This window comes from Trichomycterus rosablanca, chromosome 13, assembly GCF_030014385.1.
Source record: "Trichomycterus rosablanca isolate fTriRos1 chromosome 13, fTriRos1.hap1, whole genome shotgun sequence".
Classification (NCBI taxonomy): domain Eukaryota; kingdom Metazoa; phylum Chordata; class Actinopteri; order Siluriformes; family Trichomycteridae; genus Trichomycterus; species Trichomycterus rosablanca.
Genome location: NC_086000.1, coordinates 38088553 through 38109618, shown reverse-complemented (window position 1 = coordinate 38109618; position 21066 = coordinate 38088553). Strand labels below are relative to the sequence as shown.

At 49.1% G+C, this 21066-nt stretch overlaps 1 protein-coding gene across 1 annotated transcript; it reads left to right on the top strand.

Moving 5' to 3' along the window:
• The first annotated feature begins 221 nt into the window (after nt 1-221).
• exo1 (exonuclease 1) lies at nt 222-18597 on the top strand. Its single transcript, XM_063007271.1, has 13 exons — nt 222-500; nt 1445-1564; nt 1660-1783; nt 2826-2963; nt 3056-3268; nt 3356-3543; nt 5729-5831; nt 6427-6649; nt 11208-11394; nt 12999-13467; nt 14348-14440; nt 15239-15426; nt 18358-18597. The coding sequence occupies exons 1-13, from the start codon at nt 340-342 to the stop codon at nt 18425-18427; spliced, it is 2277 nt and encodes a 758-aa protein (XP_062863341.1). The 5' UTR covers nt 222-339; the 3' UTR covers nt 18428-18597.
• Nucleotides 18598-21066: the final 2469 nt, after the last annotated feature.

Genomic DNA, 21066 nt, shown 5'->3' with positions numbered 1-21066 from the left:
TGTGTGATGCTGACCGACCAATGAGCTTCGCGTTACTATGTGACGTTCGATTTAGCCGCTAAAGTCGAACTGTACTCGTAGTGAGGGGTTGCTGTTCATTCGGCTCATTTGTACATTTAGGTTTTTTCTTACTGATTATTTACACTTTGTACAACAAAAAAATAATGAACTAAGAGATGAATTGGTGACTTTTTGTTATTTTTAAGTGTAGTTGGTGTAAAGGTGTTGGAGAAACGACGGTTGTTATGAACTAACGGTAATTCTGACTGGATTAGCTTAGCTTCATCAGGTTAGCTTAGCATAGATACCTGTAGCTGGATCAGATTAGATCAGGTCAGGATGGGTATTCAGGGTTTATTACAGTTTATAAAAGATGCAGGAGAACCAGTGCATGTAGGGAAATACAGAGGACAGAGTGTGGCTGTAGATACTTACTGCTGGCTGCATAAAGGAGCTTTCAGCTGTGCTGAGAAACTGGCTAAAGGAGAACCGACAGATCAGTGAGTAAATAATCATAACATGACTCTACTATCATCTTATTATAGTATCATTATACTGTCATAACTATAATGTGCTTATAATGGCCATATGCACACTGTTTACATATACAGTGAGTGTAACACACATATACACCGATCAGCCATAACATTATGACCACCTCCTCGTTTCTACCCTCACTGTCCATGTTATCAGCTCCACTTACCATATAGAAGCACTTTGTAGTTCTACAATTACTGACTGTAGTCCGTCTGTTCTTCAATGATCAGGACCACCACAGAGCAGGTATTATTTAGGTGGTGGATGATTCTCAACACTGCAGTGACACTGACATGGTGGTGGTGTGTTAGTGTGTGTTGTGCTGGTATGAGTGGATCAGACTCAGCAGCGCTGCTGGAGTTTTTAAACACCTCACCGTCACTGCTGGACCGAGAATAGTCCACCAACCATAAATATCCAGCCGACAGCGCCCCGTGGGCAGCGTCCTGTGACCACTGATGAAGGTCTAGAAGATGAGCGACTCAAACAGCAGCAATAGATGAGCGATCGTCTCTGACTTTACATCTACAAGGTGGACCGACTAGGTAGGAGTGTCTAATAGAGTGGACAGTGAGTGGACACGGCGTTTAAAAACTCCAGCAGCGCCGCTGTGTCTGATCCGCTCATACCAGCACAACACACACTAACACACCATGAGAATCATCCAGCACCTAAATAATACCTGCTCTGTGGTGGTCCTGACCATTGAAGAACAGACGGACTACAGTCAGTAATTGTAGAACTACAAAGTGCTTCTATATGGTAAGTGGAGCTGATAGGTTTTAATGTTATGGCTGAAGTAGGGTGGTGTATTGTAATGGTCTCTTAACTTTCCGGACTTCCCAAGAAGACCATCAACCAGCTACAGCTGGCAGGAAATGACCTTCCTATTTCTGTTCTCCTACAGGTACGTGTCCTACTGTATGAAATTCGTAGAAATGCTCCTGTCCTACGACATCAAACCCATCCTGGTGTTCGACGGACGGAACCTCCCGTCCAAGCAAGAGGTGGAAAAAGCCCGGCGAGAGTAAGCGCTCCGGATATCCCAAACCGCTACGGGTTTACGTGCACACGAAGTCGTTTTCTCAGTGTGACCTTTTTTTTTTTTTGTAACGTGCCCAGGCGACGCCAGGCGAACCTGCAGAGAGGGAAGCGGCTGCTGCGCGAGGGCAAGCTGGCCGAGGCTCGGGAGTGCTTCACGCGATGCGTCAACATCACCCCCTCCATGGCTCACGAACTCGTCAAGGTGAACGATGAACGGGATTGCGTTACGTTACGCCTCTATCCAAAGCGAATTACATTGGTCATAGTGGTCACAGTCTGAGCAATTGAGGGTTAAGTACCTTGCTCAAAGGCCCAACAGCGGCAACCTGGCAGGGGCTTGAACCAGCGACCTTCTGGGTACTAGTCCAGCACCTTAACCACTAGGCTACGGCTTGCTGTTGAGAGATTTTACTCTTATTGTCGCTCGGCGTGCTGCGTTCCAACCATCACTCAACCGGGAACGTCTGGACCGTGTTCTCACATTGATAACGATATGAAAGAGCAGTGTTAGCTGGGTGTCTAGGGTATTGGACTGATGATCAATAGGTTCCCGTTTCGATCAAGGTCCTGAACCTTCAGATCTTGAATCTCTCACATTCTGTCAAATCAAGTCAAATTTATTTCTATAGCGCTTTTTACAGCGAACGTTGTTTTCAGGCAACTTTACAGAATCCAGGACCGACAGACCAGAAACCCTCCTGTTGAGCAGCCGAGGGCGACAGTGGCAGGAAAAAGTCCCTTAAAATTACAAGAGGAAGGAACCTTGAGAGGAACCGGACTCAGCAGGGACCCCCGTCGTCCTTCTTGGGTGGCCTGGTCCGTCACGTCTTAACTCAAACGTCGAATTTGTGTTTTTCTACGTCTTTAATAACGTCCACCTTGTTCAGGACCAAAATCATGATCAATGTTCATTACTTTGATTATTTTATTATTCTATTTAACAGGAGGGCTTTGGACTTTTAATGAAAAGGTTGAGAGTTTGAATCTCGGCTCTGCCATGCTGCCACTGTTGGGCCCTTGAGCGATGCCCCTAACCCTCTCTGTTTCAGGGACGCTTTACTATGGCTGACCCTGTGCGAAGAAAGAGTATTGTTGTATACTCTTGGCATAGCGTGACCCTCTGTAAGACTGCATGCATGTTGAAGGGGGTCACATGACCAGAGTGGTGCAAGCAGTAATAGTGAATTAAAAATGACCTCCTAACCTATCATGCGTCTCTCTGATCCTATAACCCGTGTATTTAGGCTGCAAGGGCGCGCGGCGTGGACTGCATCGTGGCGCCGTACGAAGCGGACGCCCAGCTGGCCTTCCTGAACAAGACGGACGTCGCTCAGGCCGTCATCACCGAGGACTCGGACCTGCTGGCGTTCGGCTGCAAGAAGGTAACCGGGGCGCGGCGCGGCCGAGGTGGCGCGTTGGGTTTATGATGCCGTCGTTCGAAAAACGCGGCTGTAAGGAGTTCTGGTGTCTGCAGGTGATCCTGAAGATGGATAAGCAGGGGAACGGCCTGGAGGTCGCGCAGTGCCACCTGGGCCGCTGCCGCTCGCTGGGCGACGTCTTCACGGAGGAGAAGTTCCGCTACATGTGCATCCTGTCCGGCTGCGATTACCTGGCCTCGCTGTACGGCATCGGCCTGGGCAAAGCCTGCAAGCTGCTGAAGATAGCCAACAATCCGGACATTCTCAAGGTACGATAAGGCTCCGTGCATTTAAAAAACAAATAAATGTTCCGGCTGGACGTGGCGTTAAGGTGACGCCCGCGTCGTTTTGCTCAGGTGATCCGGAAGATCGGGCAGTACCTGAAGATGAACATCAGCGTACCTGACGAGTACGTGGAGGGCTTCGTGAAAGCCAACAACACCTTCCTGTATCAGCTGGTTTTCGACCCCGTCAGAAGGAAAGTGGTGCCGCTTAACCCCTACCCGGAGAACATCGACCCCGCCGCGCTCGGCTACGCCGGAGTGTATCCTTTCACACAAACAACCAGAGGTGGAAAGAGTACTAAAATATTGTACTCAGGTAAAAGTACTATTACTTGAATGAATTTTTACTTAAGTGCGAGTAAAATTACTAGTCTAAAAATCTACTCAAGTAAAAAGTAACTCGTTTAAAATGTACTCAGAGTAAACTTTACTGAGTTACTTGTTTAACAGCCGGGGGGGGGGGGGGGGGGGGGGGTCTCTTCTGTGTAATGCAAACAGGACAAGTGGATATAAATCTCACAATAGTTGTTTTTAATTCAAATATAATAGAAGAAACATGTTGATACAACATTTAAAACATTTAGGGATGTGTCATGTGTCATTTTAGTCCCATAAAACTTTTCAAACTGTATAACCACCAGTGATGTGTCGTAGAATGATTCGATTCTATTTAGCGGCCCTTTAAAATGAAACAAAGGAACCCAGTCGCGCTTCTGGGAGTCGTTTTATATTTACATATACGGCTCTTTAAAAGGAACCGAGACAAAAGATCCGACTCTCCATCGCAGAATTTACTGCAGCAGTTTCCCAGACGTGATTTTCTTTAGCGTTTTTATTACAATTCTTAATACAAAACATACTTAAGTAAAAGTAAAATTACAGGCTGTAAAATCTACTTTAAAAAGTACAAGTACACAAAAAAACTCCACAATTACAGTAACGCGAGTAAATGTAACTGGTCACTTTCCACCTCTGGTTATTTATTGTTCAGTATAGTGTAAAAATACTATCAAATATATCGATATTTGTAATATACCACCCAGCCCTAACCACCCAGTAACGTAAATCCAGCTAAACACAGATACATGTGGTGTTTTAGACTGGGTTTGATGGTTATTACACACAGACGGGTGTTCGTGTCGTGGAACGTTCGTGATGCTTTATCGATCAAGTCGAGCGCCGAGCAAATCGGCTATTTGTGCTGCGTGACGCACTACAGAGAGCTGATCCATAATAAACACAAACACCTGTAACAGCAGCACAAATCCCCACAGGTAATCTACACGCTCCATTATCATGTTACTCTTTACTTCCTTTATTTAGACGGCACGGTGGGTGAGTGGGTAGCACTGTCGCCTCACAGCAAGAAGGTCCTGGGTTCGATCCCCAGGCGGGGCTTGTCTGAGTGGGTTTCCTCCCACAGTACAAAGATGTGCAAGTGAGGTGAACTGTCCGTGACTTAAACTAGAACTGGTGAACCTTGTGTAATGAGTAACTACCGTTCCTGTCATGGATGTAACCACAGTGTAAAACATCACGTTATAATCCTAATAAACAAACAAACTTTCTTTATTTAACGCCCACCATCGATGAGACACGCCTGGCTCCCAAAAACTGGTAGAAACGTGGTCGGTTCTCTAAAACAGGGCTCCCCAACCAGCGAGCCGCGGATCAACACCGGACAGAAAGAACGAATAATTAGAGATGGCTAGAAAAGCAGTTTTCACTGCTTCTGTTTCGGGTGTTATTGTCTCATATCACCCCTAGGTGGGAGCAGAGTGTCGCTGCAGCGGAAAAAGCTGATTTTACACCGTTTGTGAGCAATATTATTAAATCCTCCCGCCCCCGACGATCCCTGAAATGATATCTTATATGAAACCGGGCTTAAATCTACAGCACCAGGGAAAGTAATGCATTTTTTAACATATTTAAATGTAAAACATCTTTTATAATTCGTTTTAAATGACACAAAGTGACGGAGCAACTTGAGTACCGCCGTATAAACGACCCCAGTGTGTCGGTACGGCGCTATAAACTAATCAATCCATCAACAATATGAAACCGGTCCGTGGTGAACAAACGGTTGGGAAACGCTGCTTTAAAAAAAAAAAACTCAGCAGAACCGGTTCAAGAACCAGAGTTCTTTTGGTGGAAAGGCGCTATGAGAGTCACGCTATGCCCTCCATGAATGATCCACCCCTTGTGCAGGTGGCTCAAGTCGTATTTGCTGCAGCGTTGAGGAATCCTCCGTCCCTCCCTCCCTCCCTCAGGAACGACCGGCTCTGCCCGTTAGACACCAGGGCTCCAATCTGTAAATACGTCCCGGTGCTGTAATGTCCTCAACATCTATCTATCGATTTAGGTTAGGGTGTTTTTTTTTACCTCTTTCACCTGTCCTCTTGGTGCGTCCGTGTGGAGAACGTTCCTTGATTCGCGCGACTGTAGGAACGTAGGGGACAAGCAGGGGCTGCAGATGGCTCTGGGAAACCTGGACATTAACACCATGGACAGGATCGACAATTTCAACCCCGACGCTCCTCCGGCACAGGTACGAACCTGCACCGCTCGCTCTACTGTGTGCGATAAGCTTCTGTACACACGTATACACTCAGTTCTGGCTAAAACATGCGAACAGAGAACATGCCAAACCTCACAGACAGTCATTAAAGGTTTGAGGTATACAACACCTAGATTCTATGTTGATGGTATAGTCATATAGTGCACCATGTATGACCATGTGATTAGCCCAGCAGTTAAGTTACTGGGATATTTATATAAAGGTAGCTGGTTTAATCAGCCACCGCCGGGCCCCTGAGCGAGGCCCTTAATCCTCAATTGCTTGTAATGCATTAAATCACAATTGTAAGTCACTGTGAATTGAAGTGCCTGATAAATGTAAATGCTGTGCTATTGGTGACATCTGGTGGCGGATGGTGGAACTGCATATGCTGAGACTAGTAGAATTAGAATACAGTATATTAATATTTTATAAATAAATATTTAGGCTAGAATTACCAATAACTAGACAGAAATCTAACTGTATGTTTACTTTTAAACAATATGAAGATGCATAAAATTAATTCCGATATCCAGATTCACACTTCTCATGAGTACCTTCGCTCGCACCCTCTTCCGATCCCCAGCCTGTGAAAGCTCCGCGCAGTCGAGGGTGGGGCGACGGTCCTGCGGTTAGCAGGTCCTCCCACGCCAGCATCTGGAGCAGAGACTATGTGGTGGGCGTCGCCCAGCGCCAGACGACTTCCTCCCCACACCGGCCTACTCAGACTCTTGGTAAATTAAGAGTTGTTCCCCTGCGTGGCCTCAAACTTCCCCACAGAGAGACGCAGGTCAAGAGATCTCACCCAGGTGAGCACGTACGCCGGAAGGTGGATTTAAAGAGCCGAGAGCTGGAAACAGTGATGCAGAATAAACGTCAAAATCTACTTTACATCATTAATACTGTATTTATATCCTTACATTAAATCTGGTACATGTGAGGGTGAGGGATCTATTAGACGTGGATCTGATGGTGCGTGTGAGGGTGAGGGATCTATTAGATGTGGATCTGATGGTGCGTGTGAGGGTGAGGGATCTATTAGACGTGGATCTGATGGTGCGTGTGAGGGTGAGGGATCTATTAGATGTGGATCTGATGGTGCGTGTGAGGGTGAGGGATCTATTAGATGTGGATCTGATGGTGCGTGTGAGGGTGAGGGATCTATTAGATGTGGATCTGATGGTGGGTGTGTGAGGGTGAGGGATCTATTAGATGTGGATCTGATGGTGGGTGTGTGAGGGTGAGGGATCTATTAGATGTGGATCTGATGGTGCGTGTGAGGGTGAGGGATCCATTAGATGTTGATCTGATGGTGCGTGTGAGGGTGAGGGATCTATTAGATGTGGATCTGATGGTGGGTGTGTGAGGGTGAGGGATCTATTAGATGTGGATCTGATGGTGCGTGTGAGGGTGAGGGATCCATTAGATGTTGATCTGATGGTGCGTGTGAGGGTGAGGGATCTATTAGACGTGGATCTGATGGTGCGTGTGAGGGTGAGGGATCCATTAGATGTGGATCTGATGGTGCGTGTGAGGGTGAGGGATCTATTAGATGTGGATCTGATGGTGCGTGTGAGGGTGAGGGATCCATTAGATGTGGATCTGATGGTGGGTGTGTGAGGGTGAGGGATCTATTAGACGTGGATCTGATGGTGTGTGTGAGGGTGAGGGATCTATTAGACGTGGATCTGATGGTGCGTGTGAGGGTGAGGGATCTATTAGATGTGGATCTGATGGTGCGTGTGAGGGTGAGGGATCTATTAGATGTGGATCTGATGGTGGGTGTGTGAGGGTGAGGGATCTATTAGATGTGGATCTGATGGTGAGGGTGAGGGATCCATTAGATGTTGATCTGATGGTGCGTGTGAGGGTGAGGGATCTATTAGATGTGGATCTGATGGTGGGTGTGTGAGGGTGAGGGATCTATTAGATGTGGATCTGATGGTGCGTGTGAGGGTGAGGGATCCATTAGATGTTGATCTGATGGTGCGTGTGAGGGTGAGGGATCTATTAGATGTGGATCTGATGGTGGGTGTGTGAGGGTGAGGGATCTATTAGATGTGGATCTGATGGTGCGTGTGAGGGTGAGGGATCCATTAGATGTGGATCTGATGGTGCGTGTGAGGGTGAGGGATCTATTAGATGTGGATCTGATGGTGCGTGTGAGGGTGAGGGATCTATTAGATGTGGATCTGATGGTGGGTGTGTGAGGGTGAGGGATCTATTAGATGTGGATCTGATGGTGCGTGTGAGGGTGAGGGATCCATTAGATGTTGATCTGATGGTGCGTGTGAGGGTGAGGGATCTATTAGACGTGGATCTGATGGTGCGTGTGAGGGTGAGGGATCCATTAGATGTGGATCTGATGGTGCGTGTGAGGGTGAGGGATCTATTAGATGTGGATCTGATGGTGCGTGTGAGGGTGAGGGATCTATTAGATGTGGATCTGATGGTGGGTGTGTGAGGGTGAGGGATCTATTAGATGTGGATCTGATTGTGAGGGTGAGGGATCCATTAGATGTTGATCTGATGGTGCGTGTGAGGGTGAGGGATCTATTAGACGTGGATCTGATGGTGTGTGTGAGGGTGAGGGATCTATTAGACGTGGATCTGATGGTGCGTGTGAGGGTGAGGGATCTATTAGATGTGGATCTGATGGTGCGTGTGAGGGTGAGGGATCTATTAGATGTGGATCTGATGGTGGGTGTGTGAGGGTGAGGGATCTATTAGATGTGGATCTGATGGTGCGTGTGAGGGTGAGGGATCCATTAGATGTTGATCTGATGGTGCGTGTGAGGGTGAGGGATCCATTAGACGTGGATCTGATGGTGCGTGTGAGGGTGAGGGATCTATTAGATGTGGATCTGATGGTGTGTGTGAGGGTGAGGGATCTATTAGATGTTGATCTGATGGTGCGTGTGAGGGTGAGGGATCTATTAGATGTGGATCTGATGGTGTGTGTGAGGGTGAGGGATCTATTAGATGTGGATCTGATGGTGTGAGGGTGAGGGATCTATTAGATGTGGATCTGATGGTGCGTGTGAGGGTGAGGGATCCATTAGACGTGGATCTGACGGTGCGTGTGTGAGGGTGAGGGATCTATTAGATGTGGATCTGATAGTGTGTGTGAGGGTGAGGGATCTATTAGATGTGGATCTGATGGTGTGTGTGAGGGTGAGGGATCTATTAGATGTGGATCTGATAGTGTGTGTGAGGGTGAGGGATCTATTAGATGTGGATCTGATAGTGTGTGTGAGGGTGAGGGATCTATTAGATGTGGATCTGATGGTGCGTGTGAGGGTGAGGGATCCATTAGACGTGGATCTGACGGTGCGTGTGTGAGGGTGAGGGATCTATTAGATGTGGATCTGATGGTGTGTGTGTGAGGGTGAGGGATCTATTAGACGTGGATCTGATGGTGTGTGTGAGGGTGAGGGATCTATTAGATGTGGATCTGATGGTGTGTGTGAGGGTGAGGGATCTATTAGATGTGGATCTGATAGTGTGTGTGAGGGTGAGGGATCTATTAGATGTGGATCTGATAGTGTGTGTGAGGGTGAGGGATCTATTAGATGTGGATCTGATGGTGCGTGTGAGGGTGAGGGATCCATTAGACGTGGATCTGACGGTGCGTGTGTGAGGGTGAGGGATCTATTAGATGTGGATCTGATGGTGTGTGTGAGGGTGAGGGATCTATTAGACGTGGATCTGATGGTGTGTGTGAGGGTGAGGGATCTATTAGACGTGGATCTGATGGTGTGTGTGAGGGTGAGGGATCTATTAGACGTGGATCTGATGGTGCGTGTGAGGGTGAGGGATCCATTAGACGTGGATCTGATGGTGCGTGTGTGAGGGTGAGGGATCTATTAGATGTGGATCTGATGGTGAGGGTGAGGGATCTATTAGACGTGGATCTGATGGTGTGTGTGAGGGTGAGGGATCTATTAGACATGGATCTGATGGTGTGTGTGAGGGTGAGGGATCTATTAGACGTGGATCTGATGGTGCGTGTGTGAGGGTGAGGGATCTATTAGATGTGGATCTGATGGTGTGTGTGAGGGTGAGGGATCTATTAGATGTGGATCTGATGGTGTGTGTGAGGGTGAGGGATCTATTAGATGTGGATCTGATGGTGTGTGTGAGGGTGAGGGATCTATTAGATGTGGATCTGATGGTGTGTGTGAGGGTGAGGGATCTATTAGATGTGGATCTGATGGTGTGTGTGAGGGTGAGGGATCTATTAGATGTGGATCTGATGGTGTGTGTGAGGGTGAGGGATCTATTAGACGTGGATCTGATGGTGAGGGTGAGGGATCTATTAGACGTGGATCTGATGGTGTGTGTGAGGGTGAGGGATCTATTAGACGTGGATCTGATGGTGCGTGTGAGGGTGAGGGATCCATTAGACGTGGATCTGACGGTGCGTGTGTGAGGGTGAGGGATCTATTAGATGTGGATCTGATGGTGTGTGTGTGAGGGTGAGGGATCTATTAGATGTGGATCTGATGGTGCGTGTGAGGGTGAGGGATCCATTAGACGTGGATCTGACGGTGCGTGTGTGAGGGTGAGGGATCTATTAGACGTGGATCTGATGGTGTGTGTGAGGGTGAGGGATCTATTAGATGTGGATCTGGTGGTGTGTGTGAGGGTGAGGGATCTATTAGATGTTGATCTGATGGTGCGTGTGAGGGTGAGGGATCTATTAGATGTGGATCTGATGGTGTGTGTGAGGGTGAGGGATCTATTAGATGTGGATCTGATGGTGGGAGGGTGAGGGATCTATTAGATGTGGATCTGATGGTGCGTGTGAGGGTGAGGGATCTATTAGATGTGGATCTGATGGTGCGTGTGAGGGTGAGGGATCTATTAGATGTGGATCTGATAGTGTGTGTGAGGGTGAGGGATCTATTAGATGTGGATCTGATAGTGTGTGTGAGGGTGAGGGATCTATTAGATGTGGATCTGATGGTGCGTGTGAGGGTGAGGGATCCATTAGACGTGGATCTGACGGTGCGTGTGTGAGGGTGAGGGATCTATTAGATGTGGATCTGATGGTGTGTGTGAGGGTGAGGGATCTATTAGACGTGGATCTGATGGTGTGTGTGAGGGTGAGGGATCTATTAGACGTGGATCTGACGGTGCGTGTGAGGGTGAGGGATCTATTAGACGTGGATCTGACGGTGCATGTGAGGGTGAGGGATCTATTAGACGTGGATCTGACGGTGCATGTGAGGGTGAGGGATCTATTAGACGTGGATCTGACGGTGCATGTGAGGGTGAGGGATCTATTAGATGTGGATCTGACGGTGCATGTGAGGGTGAGGGATCTATTAGATGTGGATCTGATGGTTTCATGTCTGTTGTCAGACTCCGGTGTCTCCGATGAGGACGTGCTGGAGCAGTACTCATCGGGCCCCAAGAGACAGCGCACAGAGGCCCCGCCCGTCATTCCCAGTGAGTCCGAGCGGCCTCGAGCGCGTAACCGCTTCGCCACCCTGCTTCAGCGGAGGAACCAATCGGAGGAGAGCGCTGACGATCAGGGCACGCGCAGCAGGTAGAGTCGGGTGTTCTGATTCAAAACGGACTCAAAGCGACTTAGTGTTTGGATAGTACTGTATACTGTCTAAGCAATCGAGGGTTAGGGGCCTTTGTCAAGGGCCCAACAGTGGCAACCTGGCGAGCTTTGCGACCTTTTGATTACTAGTCAAGTACCTTAACCACGAGGATACATTCAGGATGCTGATCACACCGATCCCATCAAACCACGTCTTTATTTCATACACCTGTTAGTCAGGTGTTTCAGCCCCCACCCATGAATGCAGGGGTGTCCACGTACTTTTGGCCCCGTTGTGCATCCTCTCTAAGGCCCTGCCTAATAAACGGACCGTGGAACGAGCCGCTCCGCCGTGCAATCTGTGATTTTTTTAAGAGCGAGGTCCGTGACCGCGACGCGCGACCTTATTAGGCGCATGGGAACGTGACGCGGTAATAATAAATATCTTTACCGGTGGCAGGACTTTTTCTGTAGGGGCGCCGCCACGTGCGTCACGGCTCAAGGGAGAGGAAAATATACCCGAAGCGAAACGAACAGGGTTTATCAGCGCCACATCTCGGCTTACATGCGATCGCTCAGACGAACCCGCGATTATATCCAGGATGTGGCGCAGGAAACGCAGCCGGCGGCGCCGCTAGAGCCGAGGTGAGTCGGCTGTACGCCGTCAGATCAGCCGACACGGATACTAACGGGTGTAATAAAACCATCATATGAAGCGGCAACAGTTTAGGGAAGGTCCTGTCCCGTCCCAGCGAGCATGAGCGAGCTCTATGAAGACACAGGGCACAAATCCCCACAGACGCACTGCAAAGTCTTGTGAGAAGCGACAAGTACTACCGAATGGCCGCAAATTCCCACAGACATGCATCGAAAAACCCAAATGAATCCTAACGGGTGAAATACATCCATTATGTGAAGCAGAAACAGTTTAGGGAAGGTCCTCACTCGTTCCAGCATGACATGAAGAAAGTGTCCTGCACAGAGTCCTGACCTCAGCCCCAATCAACAGCTCTGGGACGAACCGGAACAAATCCCCACAGACACACTTTAGAGTCTTGTGAGAAAGTCTTGTGCACTACAGAACGGTCACAAATTCCCACAGACATGCATCGGAAAACCCAAATGAACACAAACAACGGATCCAACGAATCCTAACAGGTAAAATACATCCATCATATAAAGCAGCAACAGTTTAGGGAAGGCCCTCTACCGTTCCAGAAGGAGCGAGCTCTATAGAGACGTGTGTCCTGCACGGAGCGCTGACCTCAGCCCCACTCAACGGCTCTGGGACGAACCGGAACACCGACTGATCGATCAGCTTTACTGAGCATAAAGCGCCCAAATCCCCACAGACGCACTTCAAAGTACTACCGAATGGCCACAAATTCCCACAGACATGCATCGAAAAACCCCAAATGAACACAAACAATGGATTAACGACACGATGTTAAATATTGTGATATGAACCCTTGTGTTCGGGTTGCCAGACAAACACAAATTCCACAATACGCAGCACGACGTCTAAAATCATCCAGACGCAAATATACTTAATATATCAGCAAATAAACGTATATCTTTATATCTTATTTTTCCTCCCGCTTTAGGTTTTTCGCCGACTCCGACCCCCGCGTAGCCGGACCGAAGCGAGCGAAACCCTCGGAGCAGGAAGAACCAAAAGACTCGGACAAATCCGACCACACGGACTCCTCGCAACCCGGAGAAGCCAGCCCCGAGACTCGGACGACGCCCCGCCGTCCCAGACCGGGAGTCTTCGGCTGGTCCGGCGGCTCCGGCTCCGGCTCCTCCGACCACTCCGGGATCAGAGCGGGAGCGTCGGAGCGACCCAGGACCCCCGGCCTGCCCTCGGGACTCTCGGCCCTGCGGCACTTCCAGAGGAAGAGAGAGGGCGCGTCCTGGGAGCGAGGGGAATCTCCCGAGCGCTCTCCGGTGGAGCCGGTCGCCGATGTCGAAACACCTCCCGGTTCTCCTCCCTCTCAGGACAGCGCGTACTTCTCGCAGAACAACAGCGTGGCGGCGGGAGCCGAGGAGTCGCCCGGCGGCGCCCGCTCAGAGGTGACGGTTTTACAAATGACTGTTATGCTGCTCAAGGGCCTTGCTCAGGGGCCCGACAGTGGCAACTTGGCAGCAGCGGGGCTTGAACCAGCAACCTTTTGATTACTAGTCCTGTACCTCAACCACTGAGTTACCACCGCCCAGAGAGGGTGACTTTCCCCCCCCCCCCCCCCCCCCAAGCTTCAAACTGCATCGCCTCTCGTAGTGTGGTGTAAGTGGGAAGCGAATGGGTCTGAGTTCGTATCTCAGCTCTGTTCGAGGAGGCCTGCAGTGACGCCCTCTGCTGGCTGATCGATGGTGCTACACAGAGACGGGGGATAATGGAGATCGGTGCGCTATGAACCCCGGTGCAGCTGAAAAGAAGCGGTTGGTACTGCACAGGGTGTGTGTGTAGAGGGCCAGGTGTAGCCCAGCGGTTAAGGTACTGGACTAGTAATCGAAAGGTCGCTGGTTCAAGCCCCACCACTGCCAGGTCGGGCCCCTGAGCAAGGCTCTTAACCCTTAACTGCTTAGACAGTATAGTTGGGATAAAAGCGTCCGCTAAATGCTGAAATTGGATAATTGGATATGACTAAATTAGGAGGAAAATTGGGGGGGGCGTCCATAAATGATGTACAGGGTCGTGTACTGAATTCTGTTCATACAGAACAGCGGATACAGAAAGTATTCACACCCCTTGACCTCTGGCACACTTTGCTTGTGTCATGGATGTAACCGGCCACTTAATCAGCTGGTATTTGTACCCAAACCCGCGTCTGGAACATGAATCGAATAGACGAAGTACAGAGATGGTCCAAGGAACCGTGTGTGGTACTGAACCTGACTGGCGTCCAACCCAAATTCGCCCTTCCTCATCGTGTTCTCTTTGTTCGATGTTCAGGAGGACGATCGGTGGAGAGACTCGGGCTGTTCGGCGGCACCCGGCGACGCTATGGTAACCGAGGAGATCAAGCCCACACCCATGAGGACCAAGGTCCGTGTGAAACCCCTAGCTCTTATTCTCTCTACACACACATTTCCGAGAAGAGGGCGTGTCTAAATCCTCAGATGCCTTAAAATGCTCCTACTGAGGCGCCTCGATTCCGAGTGACGATCCGACCGAATGACGAGGGAGCGCCGAGGGCAATCCCAGCATTCAGTGCGGCACGACTTTTCTCACTAAACTACAGACATGGCGAATGATGAATCGATGCGGAGCAACCAACGGAGTTCCATATAAATGTAGATAAATTCACATTGATGTGTAATCTGTATAAAAGTGTAATTATATACGAGTGTGGGTTTATTTGTAAATTGGGGCGTCAGGGACGGTTTAAGCGTTTTCGGTACACGGAGGGAGACGTTAGCCGGACTAAAACTACTTTCTAAGTAGAGCGTCTAAATAATCTGATGATTAGAATCCTCTCTACTGAGGCAGCTGATCAGGTAGGAAGGTATGGAGCTTTTTTTCCCTGCTGCTGCTGCTGCTGCTGACAGGTGAACCTGTAGAGTCTGTAACTGCTTCCTGAGGGTGCAGGATCCTGTCCGAGTCGATTCTCTCGTGCGGCGACGGTGATCAGACGTGACTCGGCTATATTTGAACGTGTGGAACGTTGTGTACATTCCGATTTCAGGGAAAGCCCCCGAATTTACACACAAACTCTGCGTGGGTGGGAGGGGGCAGCCCCACTACCTATCATGCGCTCATAATGACTCAGTGTGTCCTCGCACCCTGTCTGGGTTACTAGAGTCTGTGATATACGTTCCTGATCGCCTCCTTTTCCTCCCACAGGTGTCGGGTTTGTCCCGGATCAGACCCGGCGAGCAGGAGAAGGGCGCCAGGATCGGAGCCTCGGCCGCGGCCCGGCCCAGCGGCCTGAGGAAGAAACCGCAGGGGAAGAAAAGCGGCGTGACCAATGAGAACAGTTCAGGACTGCAGGCCACTATCAGCGGCCTCTGGAGGAACTTCAGCTTCAACAAGTGTGTATGAACGTCTAGAGCTTTTTAGCTGTTGGCATTTCTCCCTATTAAACTGGGCGTGCACACAGACATGACTGGATATGTCTAAGCATTTAGAGGTGCACTTGTCCGTGTGCTGGTCCCAAGCCCGGATACATTAAGGATAAACACTCTCGGATCCACATCTAATAGATCCCTCACCCTCACACGCACCATCAGATCCACGTCTAATAGATCCCTCACCCTCACACGCACCATCAGATCCACGTCTAATAGATCCCTCACACGCACCATCAGATCCACGTCTAATAGATCCCTCACACGCACCATCAGATCCACGTCTAATAGATCCCTCACCCTCACACCCACCATCAGATCCACGTCTAATAGATCCCTCACCCTCACACACACCATCAGATCCATGTCTAATAGATCCCTCACCCTCACACCCACCATCAGATCCACAGCTAATAGATCCCTCACCCTCACACCCACCATCAGATCCACATCTAATAGATCCCTCACCCTCTCACGCACCATCAGATCCACGTCTAATAGATCCCTCACCCTCACACGCACCATCAGATCCACGTCTAATAGATCCCTCACACGCACCATCAGATCCACATCTAATAGATCCCTCACCCTCACACCCACCATCAGATCCACATCTAATAGATCCCTCACCCTCTCACGCACCATCAGATCCACATCTAATAGATCCCTCACCCTCACACCCACCATCAGATCCACATCTAATAGATCCCTCACCCTCTTACGCACCATCTGATCCACATCTAATAGATCCCTCACCCTCACACATGCACCATCAGATCCACAGCTAATAGATCCCTCACCCTCACACGCACCACCAGATCCACATCTAATAGATCCCTCACCCTCACACACACCATCAGATCCACATCTAATAGATCCCTCACCCTCACACACACCACCAGATCCACATCTAATAGATCCCTCACCCTCACACACCACCAGATCCACATCTAATAGATCCCTCACCCTCACACACACCATCAGATCCACATCTAATAGATCCCTCACCCTCACACACACCACCAGATCCACATCTAATAGATCCCTCACCCTCACACACCACCAGATCCACATCTAATAGATCCCTCACCCTCACACACACCATCAGATCCACGTCTAATAGATCCCTCACACGCACCATCAGATCCACATCTAATAGATCCCTCACCCTCACACCCACCATCAGATCCACATCTAATAGATCCCTCACCCTCTCACGCACCATCAGATCCACATCTAATAGATCCCTCACCCTCACACCCACCATCAGATCCACATCTAATAGATCCCTCACCCTCTTACGCACCATCTGATCCACATCTAATAGATCCCTCACCCTCACACATGCACCATCAGATCCACAGCTAATAGATCCCTCACCCTCACACGCACCACCAGATCCACATCTAATAGATCCCTCACCCTCACACACCATCAGATCCACATCTAATAGATCCCTCACCCTCACACACACCACCAGATCCACATCTAATAGATCCCTCACCCTCACACACCACCAGATCCACATCTAATAGATCCCTCACCCTCACACACACCATCAGATCCACATCTAATAGATCCCTCACCCTCACACACACCACCAGATCCACATCTAATAGATCCCTCACCCTCACACACCACCAGATCCACATCTAATAGATCCCTCACCCTCACACACACACCATCAGATCCACATCTAATAGATCCCTCACCCTCACACGCACCATCAGATCCACATCTAATAGATCCCTCACCCTCACACACACCATCAGATCCACATCTAATAGATCCCTCACCCTCACACACACCACCAGATCCACATCTAATAGATCCCTCACCCTCACACACCACCAGATCCACATCTAATAGATCCCTCACCCTCACACACACCATCAGATCCACATCTAATAGATCCCTCACCCTCACACACACCACCAGATCCACATCTAATAGATCCCTCACCCTCACACACCACCAGATCCACATCTAATAGATCCCTCACCCTCACACACACCATCAGATCCACATCTAATAGATCCCTCACCCTCACACGCACCATCAGATCCACATCTAATAGATCCCTCACCCTCACACACACCATCAGATCCACATCTAATAGATCCCTCACCCTCACACACACCACCAGATCCACATCTAATAGATCCCTCACCCTCACACACCACCAGATCCACATCTAATAGATCCCTCACCCTCACACACACCATCAGATCCACATCTAATAGATCCCTCACCCTCACACGCACCATCAGATCCACATCTAATAGATCCCTCACCCTCACACACACCATCAGATCCACATCTAATAGATCCCTCACCCTCACACACACACCATCAGATCCACGTCTAATAGATCCCTCACCCTCACACACACACCATCAGATCCACATCTAATAGATCCCTCACCCTCACACACATGTACCATCAGATCCACATCTAATAGATCCCTCACCCTCACACACACACCATCAGATCCACATCTAATAGATCCCTCAGCCTCACACACACCACCAGATCCACAGCTAATAGATCCCTCACCCTCACACACACCATCAGATCCACATCTAATAGATCCCTCACCCTCACACACACCATCAGATCCACATCTAATAGATCCCTCACCCTCACACACACCACCAGATCCACATCTAATAGATCCCTCACCCTCACACGCACCATCAGATCCACAGCTAATAGATCCCTCACCCTCACACACACCATCAGATCCACATCTAATGGATCCCTCACCCTCACACACACCATCAGATCCACGTCTAATAGATCCCTCACCCTCACACACCATCTAATAGATCCCCGCTCGATACTGAGTTGGTAGTGTAAGTTGGTGATACTAATGTGACTTTATTTCTCGTACAGGGAGAACCCGAAGTTAAACGGGTGTAAGAAAGCAGAACCCATGTCGCCCGTGAAGGAGAACGTTCTGTAAGATCCGGACCGGACCAGCTCAGGATGAGGACGAGTGGTGGAGCGAGCATCACTCTGCATTCTCTCTCTCTCTCTCTCTCTCTCTCTCTCTCTACTGAACATACCGTGTATGTTCCTACTGCTGTACAGGACTCTTTTATCACTCAATAATAAAGTCTCTCTTATTTCTCACGGGCGTCTCGTTCTCGTTCTTCTGATCCTGTAGCTCCCCCCATCGAGGCGTGTGTGAGCCAGGCAGGGTCAGGAGGTGGAGCCCTGGATCACAGAATTAAATCCAGCAGCAGGCTGATCCAGGTCTGCGTTCTGGTCGCATGAACAGCACACGGTTTTGGTTTGGTCACCCGCACCTCAGGCATGAAGATCCGGGGCTAAAGCGCTAACAGTTATCTAGGAACGCTAATGATCCAGGTTAGCCTGATTCCATCTGGAATGAGAATGAGGGCGGCTGAGAAATGGACTGCTGACGTCACACACACACACACACACACACACGATTTGGTTCCTGATGCAGCAGCGGCCTCTGCTGGCTGGTCGAGGCGTCTGCACGAGAGATGGTTGATTGACGGATAGCGATTAGTGATTCTGTACGCCATGCTGCTCTCTGTGAGATTCCGTCTGTCTGAGAGTGCTTTAACCCATAGTGATATAAAGCTGGCTCGACTGTACACAGTGGCACCCATGTCACAAATACGTATTTCATCTATTTACTAATTCTAGGTATTCTCAGTCCTGTTACTCATGTGTTATCAGCCATAACATTAGAACCACCTCCTTGTTTCTGTTTTATCAGCTCCACTTACCATATAGAAGCACTTTGTAGTTCTACAATTACTGACTGTAGTCCATCTGTTTCTCTACATGCTTTCACCCTGTTCTTCAATGGTCAGGACCCCCCCAGGACCACCACAGAGCAGGTATTATTTAGGTGGTGGATGATTCTCAGCACTGCAGTGTGTTAGTGTGTGTTGTGCTGGTATGAGTGGATCAGACACAGCAGCGCTGCTGGAGTTTTTAAACACCTCACTGTCACTGCTGGACTGAGAATCGTCCACCAACCAAAAATATCCAGCCGACAGCGCCCCGTGTGCAGCGTCCTGTGACCACTGATGAAGGTCTAGAAGATGAGCGACTCAAACAGCAGCAATAGATGAGCGATCGTCTCTGACTTTACATCTACAAGGTGGACCGACTAGGTAGGAGTGTCTAATAGACGGTGAGTGGACACGGTGTTTAAATCCACTCATACCAGCACAACACACACTAACACACCACCACCATGTCAGTGTCACTGCAGTGCTGAGAATCATCCACCACCTAAATAATACCTGCTCTGTGGGGGTCCTGACCATTGAAGAACAGCATGAAAGGAGGTAACAAAGCATGCAGAGAAACAGATGGACTACAGTCAGTAATTGTAGAACTACAAAGTGCTTCTATATGGTAAGTGGAGCTGATAAAATGGACAGTGAGTGTAGAAACAAGGAGGTGGTTTTAATGTTATGGCTGATCAGTGTACAGCTCATCTTCCACTTAGAAACCTTGTAGAAATGAAACAAAGGTGCCTGAGATTCGACCCAAACACCTTCTGAGTAGTTAAGTGTGCGTGTAACTAGAGTCAGCGTTGAACAAAGATAAAAAAAAATTAAGCTTCATTACATCCAGTTACTGCATGCAAATGGTACCAGTTTGGTGTAACGGCCCTTGTGGACTGCACTGAAGATGATCATACAGATTTGCTGGGGTTATAGAGGCGCTTCTCAGTGGCAGGGCGGTCCCTGGGGGTACAACCTGGGGGGCGGATGATCCCTGCCAAATACAGGAACACTTTTACTTTTACTACCATGCACACACACACACACACACACACACTCACACACACTCACACACACTCAGTTTGGGGTGACGGTTGACCCTTTAATAGCCAAAACAACAGTGGTTAGCTAAAGTCTGGACTTGTGACCTCAAGAGTACCGTTTACACTCACTGTCCAATCTGACCGAGGTTATGAGGATCTGCCATGAAGAGAGGGATAAACTGCCTAAATCCAGGCCTGCAGAGAAGAAGATGAAAGAAGACTTGGACTGTATTTGCTGCTAAAGGGGCGTCTGCAGAATACTTTCAGTAATGAATGTTTACAGAAAACTCTCTGTGTGTGTGTGTGTGTGTGTGTGTGTGTGTGTGTGTGTGTGTGTGTCAGTGCTGCATTGTTGGCGGTTCAGAGGAAGCGTTCTTATCAGTCGGCGTGATGCTTATCTTCTCTCCTCTTACCTGAAACAATGCGGTGACCTCACAGATTCCACGAATTCCTTCATCTCGTTCCACCACAAGTTTCACAACAAACCCGAGACTTCACCTTCGGAAAGAAAAAGTCAGGGGGGGATCAGGGCGAGCTAAAGGTCAAGTCTAGAGATCACTCAAACTGCTGGTTTATACTCCATCAAAAATAAAAAGGAAAGAATGAAACCACTCCCATCAAAACAGAAACGTTACAGCGTACTGATCCGGCGATCAGGCTGAATATTTCTGGATTGATTTGTGGACGTAAAGCATGATGGGTAGCAGATTTACTGCTGTACAGTAGGGGGTCAATCATTCAGGCCTGTACTGTTTTCTTGGTGCACACCACACCCACAAGTAGAC

What these genes read in the sequence shown, in the direction of transcription:
- exo1 (XM_063007271.1), top strand. Translation starts at nt 340, where the DNA reads ATGGGTATTCAGGGTTTATTACAGTTTATAAAAGATGCAGGAGAACCA. An exon ending in TGGCTCACGAACTCGTCAAG is followed by an intron (nt 1,784 to 2,825) that starts GTGAACGATGAA and finishes CCGTGTATTTAG; the next exon opens with GCTGCAAGGGCGCGCGGCGT. An exon ending in GCGCTCGGCTACGCCGGAGT is followed by an intron (nt 3,544 to 5,728) that starts GTATCCTTTCAC and finishes GCGCGACTGTAG; the next exon opens with GAACGTAGGGGACAAGCAGG.